Source organism: Anas platyrhynchos, chromosome 2, assembly GCF_047663525.1.
Source record: "Anas platyrhynchos isolate ZD024472 breed Pekin duck chromosome 2, IASCAAS_PekinDuck_T2T, whole genome shotgun sequence".
Taxonomy (NCBI): Eukaryota; Metazoa; Chordata; class Aves; order Anseriformes; family Anatidae; genus Anas; species Anas platyrhynchos.
Genome location: NC_092588.1, coordinates 104,338,082 through 104,354,903, shown reverse-complemented (window position 1 = coordinate 104,354,903; position 16,822 = coordinate 104,338,082). Strand labels below are relative to the sequence as shown.

At 37.1% G+C, this 16,822-nt stretch overlaps 1 protein-coding gene across 1 annotated transcript in view; it reads right to left on the bottom strand.

The window, feature by feature from the left end:
* Positions 1 to 16,822, bottom strand: part of CNTNAP2 (contactin associated protein 2) — a 1,145,390-nt gene that overhangs the window by 90,339 nt on the left and 1,038,229 nt on the right. The window contains exons 17-18 of the mRNA XM_027451306.3: positions 13,357 to 13,575; positions 10,573 to 10,809 (exon numbers count right to left, since the gene is read on the bottom strand). Of these exons, the coding sequence (XP_027307107.1) occupies positions 10,573 to 10,809; positions 13,357 to 13,575 (456 nt within the window). The remainder of the gene's footprint in view (positions 1 to 10,572; positions 10,810 to 13,356; positions 13,576 to 16,822) is intronic.

The following is a 16,822-nucleotide window of genomic DNA, read 5'->3' as shown; positions in this document are numbered from 1 at the left end:
AGGATTGGACATGATACTAGAAAATTATCCATAACAAGTGCAATCCTTCATAAGAACTGCGTAATTTGGATGGTTTATGCAGAAAACAAACAAACAAACAAACAAAAAAAACACAAACTAGGGAGCTTGACTCATGGATGGAAACAAGGCATGGAAACAAGACATGGAAACAAGGATGGAAACAAGACACCTGAACTATATCTCACAGGAGGTGCTCCACAGACAGTTTTCAATTCAATCTGAAACAAAATGTCATCTTTCAATACTCTTGACAGAAAATAAAACTACTTTTGGCAGTTAATACTTTCATTTGAAAAAGCATTGTTATTACTTTGCATAATAATGTACCTCTGCTTATTTCTTAACATTAAAAATATAATTCAAGGTTGACATTCTTATATTCAAAGATGACTTTGACAGCCTCCTATGGGAATCACTGCACAGTTCTCTACTATTTTTAGTTTATAATCTGAGTCTATTGGGGATTGCTGGACTGGTTTCCTATAGCAATCATTCATTCAGTGATACTGTGGTGCTGGATATGCTTTGCTATCTGGGACAACAACATAAAAGGAAATTTAAAATTACATGTGAACTTAAATAATGAGGCACATTTATGAACATTTCATAAGGGATTACAGAATGATGAATAAATACTATGAATATAGCATATATGTACAGTATTTAAAAATAGTTGCAAGCAACACTCAAAAAGGTGACCAGTCATTAGAAAAAAAAAAATATTCGTCACTTGATACCTTCCTACATTATTTATAAATGCAAAATTGCCACAGATTGGTCCTAAATTACCTATCCAAACTTTTGTAAAATCAATACATAATTTTTATAAAAAAAAATATATCATTTTATCCCTTTTTATTATTTGGAGCCTTCATGTCCTTCACATAATTCTAAGCAAAGGCTTTATCTCAAAACAAATGAAACAAGTTGTTCATCTTACAAGCTGTGTAGTGATACAGAGCAAGTCAGGAATGAGTCTGCAGACTTTATTCAGAGTAACTGAGCACAGAAGAGATAAGTATATGGGTAAAATTATTGCAGACTTTATTGGTCCTTTTCAGAACTTTGCTACATCTAGTTTTGGAAAAACATTATATTTTCCATATACCATATAAAAATTTTCCAAAATGCAAAGTATTATATTCTGTGCCACTGTGTGGCAACATAAAACATGAAATCAGGTTGTGGCCCAAAGGTGCTATAAATAATGGGATCACTCTGATAGATTTATAACTGCTGTTTTATAGCAGAAATCTTAAATAACCTTGAAACAGCCATAGGAGAGGCAATTCAGTTTAACAGCTATATTTTGCAGAGGACTCAACTTAAGTATTCCCAGATTAAAAGTGAAGGACCCTATCCTGAAAATACTTCCCCAAACTGTGATGCCTATTGCTGTTAACTGTGGTGTTGAGACTGAATGGTAGTACTTAAAAACCTAAAGCAGAATATACTATAGGTCTATGTATTTGCAAGACTGACTTTAAAAATATCCCTGTGACCACTAATTTATTATTCTTCAGCCTCTGCTTATAGCTTCCATAGGTCATGGTACTCTGGGCAGCCCTACCATCTGACACTGCTGCTCTGCTGGCAGGGACTGCTGGTAGCCCCTGCATTGCCTTCACTTAGACACAGCACACTGATGCAAAATTATGTTCATCTTCTTCCCCTTTCTGGCCCTTTTACTGCTTGTCATCCCTTTTAATTTAGGAGCGATCTTTGGGATTGCCTATCACTGTGGTTGCCCAAGATCTTGCACACAGGGAATACTGGGAGCCTCAGTCCTTGACCTCAGTGCTTTCATGGGGCTGAACTGCAAAGTTCAAAAATAATCAAGACTATTCCACAGCAGTAAATGTTATTAATTGCTACTTTAAACGTTCATTACTACAATGAAAGCTTTAAGTAAATGGTGCTCTCTGAAGCACTAAGATTTGTTTTTCCCAAAAGGATTTTCATGACAAAACAATGTTCTGTGAGTTTAACTTCATTTGTGCTGGGAAAATAATTTTCAGTATAGCTGTGTTACAGGTCTGTGAGGTATTGTAATGAACTTGGAAATTCTCTCACATACATACCACTTCTTTTAAGAGGAAGGATAAGAGGAAGATTCACTTTGGTTGTGTGAGTTCCTACAGGAAGGTACTGAATCCCCTCAAGTTCCAGTTCAGCAAAAAGGTTCAGCCTGTGACTATGCTTTTTGGTGAATGAAGTTGAAGCACTTATTGCAGCAGGGCTGCAAAGTGCTCAGCAGTTCACAGAATCAGGCTGTTAGGAACTATAAAGAAATATTAGAGAAAGGTAAAGCATAATTTTCTCTATGTTAAATTACAGTATAAGGTGACTTGGAAATGCTGAGGGGTGATGAGTGAAGAAAAAATCTGTTTGGAGGCCACCTGTGTATCATCTTCCTAAAGCTCTGAGGGAAGTCCTTCATTCAGAAGACCATGCAAGTTGCCTGAGTAAAACAGGTAAAATGAAGCACAAACACTGCTACTGAAATGTGGACAAGCTTTCCATGCACTACTGAAATACCAGGCATAAGGCAGAGGCGAAGGGTTCCTCTGCAAACTGCTCTTTCAGGACAGAAGCCTTGGAGAATGAGTGAGGTGATTATAGGTCAGTTTTCCTTGAAAAGCAATACATATTTATAAATCAATATGCAGTTCAGTCATGCACTGTTGACAGACTTTGCAAATACATACAGTTTGGAAGAGTTTTGTGGTAAAACCAAGAGCTGAATTTGTGGACCCAGTGATTTTTTTCAAGCAAGATGTGTATCCCCAGTGTGAAATGCACATATTTTACAAAAATGTCCATCTTCTGTTTGAAAAGGGACAAAGCAAAAGAAAATCGAAAACTTCCACACAAAATGCAAAGGTATCCAGAACTTGCAAGCTTATTTTGAGAATTATAATTCTTTGTACATCTCTTCAGTTTCTCTCTCTCCATTCACCTGATTGTATTTTTGTTCACACTTATTCTGTCTAGGACTAGGAGTATGAAAACACAGGAGGAAAAAGACAAATAGAAACAAAAAAAAAAATTCTGTTGCAAAAATACTACCTAAGGCAGAATATAAGAAATTGAAAAATATCATGACATTTCTGTGCCAGTGTTGTAGACATAAGAAAATATCAGGAGGGACCTAATTCTGCTTTGCTGCTGGTTTAATATTAGTGAAATGTTGGTGTCATTTCTTCTATTCTCAGGAAGTTATAATGATCCTGCTAGCTATACACTCAGTCACACCAGAATATAACTTTCTCCATGATTTTTTCTCACCTGAGAAAAGCATTGCCAGCATTGCACAGGTGTGGCTGAACACAGCTTCAGGAAAATATTTTATCTGAATACACAGAACTCTGTACCCTCTACAAGAACTGAATTGCCTCTGAGGTGACAGTAGAAATAGGAAGGCTAAGGGGGATTGTCATGAATCAAGTGGAACATATTACTCCTAATAAATAAACAAGGAATGTGTGTAGAGTTAGACGCACACAAAATGCAATTTCAACATAGTGAATTTTGAGGAGTGGCACTGTAAGAGGTGGAAGCTCCCTTCTGCCCTAGGACAGCTATCACTACCTGACAAATGTCATTTCACCTTTTCCAAGTAAATTCAAGATCTGGCTTGTGTCACCTTTCCTCTGGTTACCAAGGAGAATCCAAGGCTGATTATCTTTGTGGTACTACTGTTTTTTTTGTTTTTGTTTTTTTTTTTTTTTTTGAGTCTAGGCCTTCAAAGTAACCTTTTTAATAATATCAGGCAGTAACAGGGTAAAATCACTGCCTTGAAGAATCTGGAGACAAAATCTTGATGGTTTAGAAGCCTGCCCAGGATTCATATGAAAACTGCAGCAAAGAAAGATTCTCTCTTCTACATTCCACAAAGCTGACTGAAATGCCCGCTTATAGCTGTAAGACCATCTGGAGGCTTCAGTGCCTCTTTAGCCATGTTCAGGTATGGGAAATCAAAAATATTATTACGTGATGCTGCTTGCCAGTGCACAATGCTATGTCTTTCCTGCACGGCATTTTGAATCTTAAAAGCAGCACTTTCAAAATCATAGCCAAGGCCAATCACTAGAGGCATTCTGACACTTGGTGAATGTACTAAGCAATTTGGACATCTTAATAAAACCCACTCCTGATGCATAATTTTATTTCCTTTTTGATTTCTTACGTAGTCATTAATATTGAATATAGAATAGCTATAGCTTGCTTGTCTGGCTTGTGGCTAAAAATGTGCTAGAGAGCACTAGCAATTTCTGCTTCTCCAGGCTGTGGTCACAAAGCTTAAGATTATTTACTGAGATATGTCCTGGCCATAGGGCATCAACAAAGGGTTAGAATCTCAGAGGTCTTGATCTGGGAGAGAATTTACTCTGAGTGCTCTGAAGATGGCAATACTTATAATTTATCTGGTTAGTTCACTCAACTTTTTGTTCTGCCTTCAGGCACACAATATTCAGTTTGTGAATCGAAGAAGTAGGGACATAAAGATGTTGTCCTACATCATCAAGTCTCATATTCCATCTGTCATCACCATAGTCATTTGTGATGCATGTCTGAATTTTCTATGCATGGAGTAAAATACCAAAATAAGACAATTGCTTGTTGGCATTACTAAAATACAAACCTACAACGTGTTTTCTTCCTTTATATGAAAATATCAGTACTCAGCATATAGAAAGCTTTCATGAACAAATTACTATCTGAATCAGAGTAAAAGTAGAATAATGTGAACCAGTGAAATTATAATCATAAATCCATATAAAGATTCCTACTACCTTCAGTGGAACAGAATGAGTGCCATAGAAGATGGGGTTAAGCCACCTGATTTATTGCACCATCAAGCTTCCCTAGGTAATGGCAGGAGGTAAATTCTAGGAAACAGCCTGGCATATCTAAGTAAGTCTGAGCTCTGAACCTCCTCCCCAGGAAACTCCATTTCTACCTCCATTAGATATATGGAGATCCTAAGGCATCAAGCCTCCTACAATAGCCCTGTAAAGCAGGTGCCTTTTATTCTGCTTTGTTCTGTCTGGACAAATGCACAAGCCAATGAAAGCCTGAAAATGTCAGGCAAATCTCAAATGTGGTTCATTCTGCACTGATGTGAAATTACTATAGATCTTTCTATAGTTACAGCAGTTTGAACTGATGTCTAGGACTGCAGGCTCAGAATAAGGGAGTGACAATCTGCTCTGTGTATTTTCTGCTGAGTCTAAATGAAAAGACAGCTTCCTTTTTAATGGAAATATTCACAATGGCTAAAAAACCTCCAATTGAATACAATAGTATGGATAAAAAAGAAAAGTAATGTTAAATATACAACAGATCAGGTTCCATGATTTCCTTCCAGGGAGTCTTTGAAAGTGTTTTCTACATAATCACAGAGAAAAACTTGCAGCTTTGCTAGAAATATTAAAGACTTCTATTTGATGATTGCACAGTATTCACAGTGACAACTATGATGGGAAGATTTGACTTCAATTCCTTCTGGTAGCACAGACATCCACTTTCAAAGTCAGCAGTTTGTTGCTTCCCTCATTGTCTCTTTCTGCATTACCATAATAAGAACATTTCCTTGCATCACACAACTATTGTAAGGAGAAATACCTTATCAGCTTGTGAGGTGCCAATACTACTCTAATAGCATGCAGGTGTATAAATATTACACAGGGGTGTCTGGTGTGAGAACCTCAAACCTCCCAGTTGCATTTGCACAGGCACTCAGGCACTCAGCAGCCAACAATGTTGCTGAAGTTGATGTGCTTATCTTTAATACCAGGTCTGCATTTGGTGAGCAATGGCACCAAAGCAGGCCTATTATAGTTAGATGACAAAGATATTGAAAGTTTATTGAATTTTCTGAGCCAAGCCTTAGAATTTAATTTATTATCCTGATTTATTTATTTTCTGTATACAGAATAAGAATTCCTTGCACTTTATTAGTGGTTTATTATGGATAAATAACAGGCTGGGAAGTTCAGTTTATAATTTTGCTGATATTTCTTTGAGATATGTAAGTGATATGGCTAAGTTGTGCTCTAGTTTAGAAACAAAATGATTTTTTTTTCCAGTAAAAGAATTCTTGCAACTGATGTGAAGTGTAATTTTCAAAGTATTAGAGCACAAATTGTAAATGTTTAATAAGGCTGTATCAACGAGACAGCAGAATGGAATAGTTTTATAGAATTTATATATTTTCTGTGGGTATATGTAGCTATACATATTCAATAGCTATGAAGTAGATTTTACTTTTCAGTAGAGGTCAAGACTCCAGTTCTGAAGTCTTATCTACAGGTAGAAAAAAATGACTTTCTGCAATGTTCAGACTCACTAGACCAACTACCATTCCCAACCAAAGGAAAATTCTGATATAACTTTTGGTTAGCACATTATGATCATGTTATGTATAGAAGAATTTTTCTGGGGAGTTGGGTGGGCAGGAATGTTGCCTTGATTTTTCAGCTTCTTGGATTATAAGCAATGAAAACTAAGAAGCTAGTTTCCTTGAAACCTTTGAACAATCACCTTCCCATTACTTACAGCAAAGTAAGTACATGTATTTGCAACCAGCAAAATAAAGGGAACTGAATGGTTATAACAAGGGCAGTCCGGTGCAGAGAGGGTGCAGAGCTATTTCACCAATCTGTCATAGCACCATATCTGGTATGTCTTTTTTTTTGCATCCATTCATCCCATTAAAAAGTTGATTTTTCTGTTTGAGGCAGAGAAGAGAGCAAGAAAAAAGGAAATCTGACCATGAAAACACTGTTGTAAGTGCTTTCAGGATTCATGCAAATATGAATGAAGGAGCATGAACTCCTTCATGCTTCAAACAAGCGTGAAGGAGTTCAGTTCAGGCATTGTCAAAAAGGATTGCAGTAATTCACACTACGAATGTAAAAATTATTTGGAAAAATAAATGTATACACTGGGCTCATCTTCTGTCTCAATTGCATAGAAACTGTAGAGCTTTGAATTTACCCTTACCTGAAGGCACAGAAGTCACATATATATATATATATATATATATATATATATATATATATATATATATATTTTTTTTTTTTTTTTGCCACATATCTTTGTGGTGGACAATTTCTTCTCCTACACTTGATCCACAGCAGTTCAATACCCAAAGAAAGAATGCTTTCTCCCTGGGGGATCCCCCATATCACAGTGCTGCCACATGCTCTGTGCACACCCATTTCAGCATGTTAACCCTTGCTGTTTTTGATTAAAGGAATGGAATAGTTTGTTTTGTAAGGAACAAAATTTAATTATTTCTCAGAAATGATTTTATGCTGTCAAGATGACAGTTCTGGGAGAAAAAAAAATATGGAGAATTTATTCTTAAGCAATAGACGGAGAAGGGTCAGAAAGCAATCTGTAGGACATCAGAAATATTGCAGCTATTCCTCTGAACAATTTTTCTGAGCAATGAAAAGAGAACAGAAGCATATACCCCTGATACAAAACAAAAAGAAAGTTAAAATAGATATCAGACTATATATATATATTTTTTTTTTAAAGATGTCTTTATTACTTATAAAACATTGTGTGGTAATTTCAGTATAGAAATGATGCTTTATTTGCTTTGATTTTTTTTTATTACTTCTTAGCAGTTGCAGTATGCAACCAACCCCAGAAAGTTTACCATGGGGATGTGATTGAATATCAAAATAAAATTTTGAGATAAGAAGAGCTTCCTGTGGCAAATTAAAACCAATGGGAAAAGAAGACTGCGGTATATCAAAAGATGTTATATTATGCCACCCATCCTACTGAATAGCATGTTTCTTTGGAAATCTCATTGTTTTGAATGCAATAAGTGAAAAAGTCCTGCCTCACCTGCCTGGTGAGGAGGTTTTATTCAGAGGAGTAAAAGTAACAAAATTTACTCCTAGTTTACAATGCAAAGCACTAACGATATTATTTTGTGTCTGTGAATTCCTTGTGTACGTAACAAAGGAAAATAATCTCCCTCACCACGTATTACTCACTAAACATCACAGTATCCACTGTGAGACAGGTAAGAAAAAACACAAGTGACACAGCAGTATTCAGCCAAGTTTTTCATTGCTCTACAAGCAATGAAAGTGGCTGAAAACAATAGAGGCTTCAAAAACGTGTTCGTAGACATCTCAGTGTTTTTAGGGAGGGGAGAATGTTGAGGTGTTAATGAAAAATGAACAGAAATATCAGATTTGGGTTGTTTATACATAAATCACTGAAAAGAGAAAATGATTTTTTTTTTAATTTTATTTTAGAGGGAAAGCAGGGAAAAATTCCCTGATCTCCAGCAAATTTTACAAATATTATTTTATTTTATTTTAATAAAATATACTCTGATGTTTTGCTAGTATTTTTTCCACTGTCATTAGTACTCTGTATTTTACCTTTGTATCTAGAAAATATATCTAGTCTTGTCTCATGGGCAAAGAGGATATAATACAAGATTTTTGGAGCTGCTATTGGAAGGAAAAAGTAAGACATTCATCTTTTGCAAGTCAGGAAGTTTGGCAACTTTTACAAGATGTTCCAGTGCTTTACTTGATTTAAAAGGCTTAATTCAAGTTAAATTTAAAATGTAAAATTTAATGGGCTGAAAATGAATTGTTTTAAAGAGCTCATTATCAGCACCATTTGTCCCAGAGGTTTTACAATTATTTTGATCACAGGATGGTCTCAAAACAGTCTATTTTGTGTTTAATTTATCCTTCAACTTTTACCCCAGTGCCCAGTTGTTTTTTACAGAGAAGCCCCATGAAGCCATCTACACTAAATAACACTTGGCCATATTCTAGATGAGTACATTGATTTTCAGCACTAACAGGATGGAAATGTATTTTCTTTATAGAGTCTCAAAGATTTAAATAAATACATTTAGCCTGGAATAGGTTTGATATTTAAGGCAGAAATCTGATATATTGCCTAAATTCCGCAACATGGTATGGTACAGAGATCCCCATGCTAGCACGAGGACATTTGCACAACTCAGTGCTGCCCAGCAACGATGGCTTATAGAGAGAGAGTTTTATGCATGCTCAGTATACTGCAAGCTCATCACACTGCAAGCCTGGACATGCTGCACTCAGCTTTACTTTTGGCAGTAGCTATTAGCTTTACTTCTGACTGTGTGACCTGAATAAAATGACTTGGGCCAATATCTGCAGAAGACATTTGAGAGCCAACTTGCAGATGCTCAGCATTGACTTTCTGAGACTGAACATGTACATGTCCACTCTGGTGCAGTGGAAGATCTGGGTACTTGGCATCTACATAAAGTTAAGCATTGATAAAGAAGTACTGAAAAGAGAAAAAATTATGACACTGAAAAGAGAAAAAAATGCCCAAAGTATCACTGTCTGGTTTGTGGGCCTCTGTCTAGACTGGGAGGCTGATAAGGTGAATGAAGAGTGTAATATTACTTCTGTTGTTACAGCAGTGCTTACAGATCAGTGAAATGGGTTTGTCTGTGCTAGGTTCTCAATTGTTTCTCTAATGGTATTTTTTTATTATGTTAGATCCACAGTCAGGAAAAATAAAATATTTAGCTTAGGACTGGTTTTGGCAGAAGTTTGGTGTTCTTCTATTCCTACAAAATAAGAATATCCTATGAAATGTAAGAGAAATGAATGATTTCCACAAAACCTGCAAACTATGCAAACATTGGAAAATTATATTCCATTACGACTTTGTCACAACAAATTCTTGCCAAAATAACAAAAAAAAAAAAAAAAAAAAAAAAAAAGTGAAGATAAGCTAGCTTCCTCACCCTAATATTTTTTAGGAGGTAAGATCCCTTTCTCCTTCACTCCTTTCCTGTCTTTTCTTCTTATTCCTTTCTTGTGAAGGCATATGTATCCATAATAAATTGATCTCTCACAACCATTTTTTTGTATGTACTTTATGCATTTCAAAAGGTTTAACATGGTTGTGGGAGCTCTGTAGCTTCTCTTGCCCTAGCAAGATCAATCTCTAGTGCAGTTGAACTTCAAGATGTGATCTGGCTGTGAATAGATAAAACTTTTAATCCAAAAGTTGGTCTCCCAGTTCACAAGATTCAACCCAAAGCTCAGACTTATGTATTTCCAAATATTTTTATGAACCAGAATACATAGATTTTGATTAAATCCACACTTTTTTTTTTCTAAATAATTAATCAATAGAGGATGGCAATAAAATAAATTTTAATGAATTTATGATTATAGATTTATTTTGATTGGTAACAATTTTAATGTTGAACTATGAAGTTCAACACCTCAAAACTGTCCAATACAGTCTGCCAGACCTGCTATGAGAACAGGTACCCTGATATATTTCTGTTGTTTTGTTATTTGATTTAATTAGTTAACATATATTAGTACTGAGAGATGTAGTTTCGTATCACCACATTTAAATCCTGGATGTAATAATGTGACTTGCTTGTAAGAAATATTAAACAGGATTTACTTGTTTAATTAAGAAAAGCTGAAGATTTAATTCTGTTGTTTTCCCATACTCTTCAAGCCTTCTGCGTAAAGCATTTACCTTTAATACAAAATGGTCCATCATATGCAGTTTTGGAGCAGTCACAGGAGTAGCCATTGTATTTCTCGACACATTTGCCACCATTTGCGCAGTACATCCCGTAGCTCGTGCAGTGGCCAGAGCAGCCAGGCTTCACCCCTGGTGTGACTTTTGCCCTCTCTTCCAAGTCCAGCGTCACCCCATTCATCCTTAATGAACGAATGCAACCTAGGAAACCCCGCTGGCCTCCTGCAGCACCTGAGCAGGAAAATAAAACCATAAGACAACACTGAACTGATTTTATTGTTACTGTATATGAAATACCCTGCTAAGCTTGTGACAACATCTGGAATTAAATAACTTCTTTGTAAAGATGAAGCATTATCATGTCCTAACGAAATTGAAATCAGTTAAACCTCAGCCTTCAGACCTTATTAAAAGTACACCCAAATAGCGAGTGCCTTTGCTTTACACTGATAAGAGATTAGAGATTCTAGCCCTCCACTCTAAGACTTCAAATTTCAACTCCAAGATTTTTAGAGAGAACAGTGGAAGAAATGGGCTTAGCTCTATCACTAAGATATAGCCCTACTCACCATATAATTAGTAGTTATGAATGTTAATAATAATGCCACAATATGTTATATGCACTTCAGTATTTTTCAAAGCCACAGTGGGGAAAGAGGGAAAAGATTTTAATGCCCCTTCTTAGCTGCAGTAGGAAATATAAATGCTCATTTCCAAGCAACATCAGGGATATTGCTTAGTGGCCTGAGTACAGGACACAACACTGAAGAGCTACATTTGAAAATCTAGGTTAGAATGGCTTTTCTTAGCAGTCACTAAGGATAGTTCCTTATTTTCTTTGTAAATGGTGAAAAATGTGATTTCATCTCAGAAAGCCATATCCAGGGCTTGATTAATAATAATAATAATAAAATGCAAGCAAATAACAATGAGTGGCTGTTATCTGTTCTCCTCATCTCTTTGATTACTGCAGTGCCACAGATGCTAAAGAGTCCCCTGTTCCTGAGGAGATCTGAATGCTCATCTTTGCAGAGCACAGAGCCTATTTGGGGGGGGGGGGGGGGGGGGGGGAGGAGGAGGGAAAGGGGCAGAGAACCAAATACAGATGAGATAGGCTGTTTCAAATCAACCACACAGACCAAAAAGTCTGTTTTAAATTCAGCCACTACTAACCAGAAAATTTGGAGTATGAGGAGACAATGCTTGGTCTCTGCTAATGTGAACAGGGCAGAAGTCATTCTGGTGTGGTTCCATTCTATGTAAACTAATATACATCGTGGTGATGAAAAAGATCCTAATACATCTAATTTCTACATCTTTTCCCTCTTAGTGAATGTCCTAGCCCTTAGGACATGATGTCATTCTCCTTCAGGCTATCTTGTTGGCCCAAGGAATAGTTATTTATTCTATAGAAAGTGGAGCAGGAAGCACTGGAACAATTCTTATTCAGTGTTATTATCCAGGCCCTGATGTTCAGGGTGTTCATTTGAGACACTTGAACTCAAATCAATTCTTGTCTAACTCAGGGTAAGAATTTAAATCAGACTATTCTTTGAGATGTGTGCTCTATTCATCAAGTTATATGAAATAGATTTGATTCAGAAAGAAATAAAATCAGCTGCAGATTTAGACATTCAGCTTTTGGCAATACAGGTACAAAGTATTTCAAAAAATTGTTGGTGTACTAGTTAATTCAAAACTACCTATAAAAAAATTTAACGGTTATTAACAATTTCCCAAGAACTCAGGCTGGAATATTTCTATTTCCCCGCGGTTTCACAAAAAGTCTTAATATTTCCTTTAAAAGTTTAAGGTTTCCTCTTCTAAAAAACTTCACGTTTCAGCTGATTTGGAAGTAGGCTTTAATTGAGATCATGGTTAGCGGTAAAGTAGAATCTTGGCTTGTAAATAATGGTTCCACCTCTGGTGACACATTATATACATAGTTTGCTGTGATATTGTGCTGTTTACCAAGGCAGTGAAGAATTTAAACATAATTTTAATTCATTTCTGCTTTTGAATCTGCAGTAACTCGGAAAAAATAAGATAATGTCCATTTTTCCTTCCTCCTCCCCCTCTCCCTTCAACAGGTATGTAGAGGAATACGAAATTACTCATCATTTTATGCAGTTCTGATTCCAAGTAATGTCATTTGGTGTATCTACACATTAGAGCCATAGGGCTAACAATCAGAGAAATAGAAATACTGATGGAATAGCATGGCCCAAATTCACTGGAGAACAGCAACTCCAGAAAGTAACTGGACTAACATGGTTCTGGGAAATACATTTGTGTGACAAATATATTGAATGGGAAAACAACCCATGGGACTAAAGGGAAATGACTGCAGTGAGCTGTGAATGAAAAAGCATGGAGAATGACCAGACCTGCTGAGGCTAGGGTGGGCACCGCAGGCTCATACAGTCCTGGCACTATCTATACAAAATTTTTCAATTCCATTGTTAATGTGTGGGTGAGACTCATAAAAACAAATAAAATAAAAAATAAAAAAGGTGTATGGCACTACTGTCTGCTAGAGTCACTTTCTGTCAGGAGCTGTAGGTTAGGAAAGACAGAAATGATAAGTATCCAGCACAGAATATTTTTCACTTAGCTGATCCTGTTATTTCTACAGCTACGGAGATTCTTTTTTCAGTCATACAAGTACTACTCCAGGAGGGAAAATTACTATGTTAAATTAACTGGTACTGGCAAGACACAAGGCAACGAGAGTCCAGTATGTGACAGCAAAGCCCAGTTACCCACTCCACATCTTACCAACGTAGAGCTGGCTGTACAATTCCAGTCGTGTGTGCCCTTCTGTTGGGGCTTTCCGGACCTCCAGGGGCAGCTGGTCTACCTGCAGACTGGCTTGTTTGACATTTCTCTCAGCATTGACCCGATGCCACTGGTCATCATTCAGCTGGTTGGGAGACCTGACGATGATTTCCACAGGCCCGTTTCCAACATCAAATGAAAAGGAAACCTCTGTAGCAGCTGAAACACCAAGCAAAAGAGAACCCATCTTGTGATGTAAACATAAACACTTCCTTAACAGAAAGGATTAATTTCTAATAGAAATATGGACCGCCCAGACACCTTTCAGAATTTCTTAGCATATTTAATTCCTCTTAACTTGAACAGAACTTAAAATATTTCCAATAAGTCATTGTGAAAAGTTTCTACAGCATGTGATGGAAATTAAATCAGTTTGACTTGTAAAATTAAACCAAAGCAAATTATATCCTCAAAGAGGATTTTGTATTTCTACTGATAATTTCAATAATATCATAAAAAAAAAAAAGAATATCACAAGCTTTTAGAAGAAAAGTTCATTTTTGAATTTAATTAATTTTTATTATTTATTTTTTTAGGGAGTATGTGTTTTGATAAAAAGTGATACAGATGAAATTTATATATATATTTTTTCTGAGTGGCAGTGGCAGTTAATTTCTACAATGAGCTAATAAATGCATGAAGCAGTGGTAAAGAAATGTGAAAATTTATGTCTGGAAAAGAAATGGTTTCTTATTTATATTTATAGTATTTTATTTATAATGGATCATTCAAAGAATATTTAGAAATTTTACAAATGACCATCAGCCTCTACTAGACATTCCTCCATGTCATATTCAGTAAACTATATAATTGATACTAGTGGTTATGCAAGGACTAATAAGTGCTTAATTAGCTAATTACTTATAAATGACTAATTAATCACTATAAGTGATTATACAGATATTTTTGACTAAAGAAATACAATTTTGAATTTCCCACTCAAATTTATTTTATAAAAACTAGGGGTTCAAAAATATTTTATAGTGGCAAAACATTAGATGAAAGGTTTACCTTGAAGAGTGAACTTCAACCTATTTAAAGACCTAGGGGGCAAGATCCCTAGTAACTCTGTCCTTAGGGACAAAGGAGCTGAACAGAGTAAGCAACTACTTAAGGATGTTTTCCTCAGAGTACAAGAACTCTCCATCTCCTTGTGTAAGAAATTGAGCAGGGAGAGCAGAAAACCAGCATGGCTGAGCAAGGACCAGTTGGTCAAACACAAGAAGGAAATGCACAGGCAATGGAAGCAGGGACATGTGCCCTGGGAAGAGTACAGGGATGCTGTGCAGGGATGGGATCGGGAAGGTCAAGGAATGAATGGAACTGAGTTTGGCAAGGGATGCAAAGAATAACAAGAAGGGATTCTGCAGGTACAGTGCTCAGAAAAGAAAGGTCAAGGAAAGCATACCCCTTCTGATGGATGAGAACGGTGAACTGGTAATGACAGACATGGAGAAGGCTGAGGTACTCAGCAACTTAGCCTCAGTCTTCACCGTCAGACAGGCATTCCTATGTCTATCATTTCCCTGCACCTGAAGATGAGGGGTGGGGAAACAAAGTCCTGCCCACTGTAAGCAAAGAGCAAGTTTGAGACCACCTGATAAAACTGAACAGGTACAAGGCTATGGGGACTGATGACATGCATCACAGGGTCCTGAGGGAAATGGCAGATGGAGTTGTCAAGCCTCTCTCCATCATATTTGAAAAGTTTTGACAGTCAGGTGAAGTTCCTGGTGACTGGAAAAATGTAAACATCACTCCCATTTTTAAAAAGGGTAGAAAGGAGGACCCAGGGAACTACAGACTGGTCACTTTTGTGCCTGGAAAGATCATGGAATAGATCCTCCTAGAAGCAGTGTCAAGGCAAATGCAACACAAGGAGGTGATCCAAGAGAGCCAGTTTGGCTTCACCAAGGGCAAATCATGCCTAACAAATCTGGTGGTCTTCTATGATGGAGTGACCGTATCAGTTGACAAGGGAAGACCAACCAATGTCATTTACTTGGATTTCTGTAAAGCCTTTGACATGTTCCCACATGACATCCTGATCTCCAAATTGGACAGAGATGGATTTGAAGGGTGGACCATTTAGTGGATAAGGAATCGGCTTGAAGGCTGCACCCAGAGAGTGGTGGTCCATTGCTCTATGTCCAGGTGGAGGCCTGTGATGAGTGGTGTCCCTTGGGGGGTCTGTCTTGGGACTGGTACGATTTAATATCTTTGTCAATGATATAGACAGTGGGATCAAGTGCACCCTTAGCAAGTTTGCAGATGACACCAAGCTGAGTGGTGCAGTTGATACACCAGAAGGAAGGGACACCATCCAAAGGGACCTGGACAAGCTTGAGAAGTGGACCCATGTGAACCTTGATGAGGTTCAACGTGTCCAAGTACAAGGTGCTGCACCTAGGTCGGGGCAATCCCAGACATGAAGACAGACTGGGAGAAGAACACATTGTGAGCATCCCTGTAGAGAAAGACTCTATATCTTGATTACATTGATCTAAAATCATGGGATTTTAGTGGACAAAAAACTTGACATGAGCAAGCAGTGTACACTTGCTTCCCAGAAGGCCAACTGCATCCTGGGCTGAATCAAGAGGAGTGGCAGATTGAGGGAGGTGATTGTCCTCCTCTACTCTGCCCTTGTGAGGCACTTGGAGTACTGTATTCATGTCTGAGGCCCCCAGCAAAAGAAGGGTGTTGATCTGTTAAAACAGGTCCAGAAGAGGGCTACTAAGTTGATCAGAGGGTGGTGAGGCACTGGAACTGGTTGCCCAGAGAAGTTGTGGATGCCCCATCCCTGAAGGTGTTCAAGACTAGGTTGAACAAGACACTGGGCAATGTGATCTAGTGGGTGGCATCCCTGCCACCCATGGCAGTGGGGTTGGAATTAGATGATCCTTAGGGTCCCTTCCATCCTAAGCCATTCTATGATTCTATGATTACTAGAAAATGGGTAATCAATGATAGCATTCGCAAAGGAGCATATCAGACAGAAAAAGACAACTAAGACTTCCATTTATTTATTTATTTCTGTGTGTGCTTTGTTTGTTTGTTTATTTGTTTGTTTGTTTTGAAATAACATAAAGCTGTAGTGCCATTTCATTTTTCTGAAAAATCTCTGGTGACCAATAGTGTTCTCAGTGGTACAGTTGTAATTTCTTGTATGTACCAGAAGTCTAATACAAAATTTATCAGCACATCTGATAAATTGTGGTAGAAGCAACACTCCATGATCATTGTCATTAAGAACACTGATTAACAGTGAGTATTTTTGTACATGGCCTAGAAGATTTCCACATGATTTTCACAGATTAAATTAAACTATACACATTTTTAAGCAATCTGGAAGGACTGGAATATATGTTTCACAGATAATGTTATTTCAATCAAAATTTGTTAT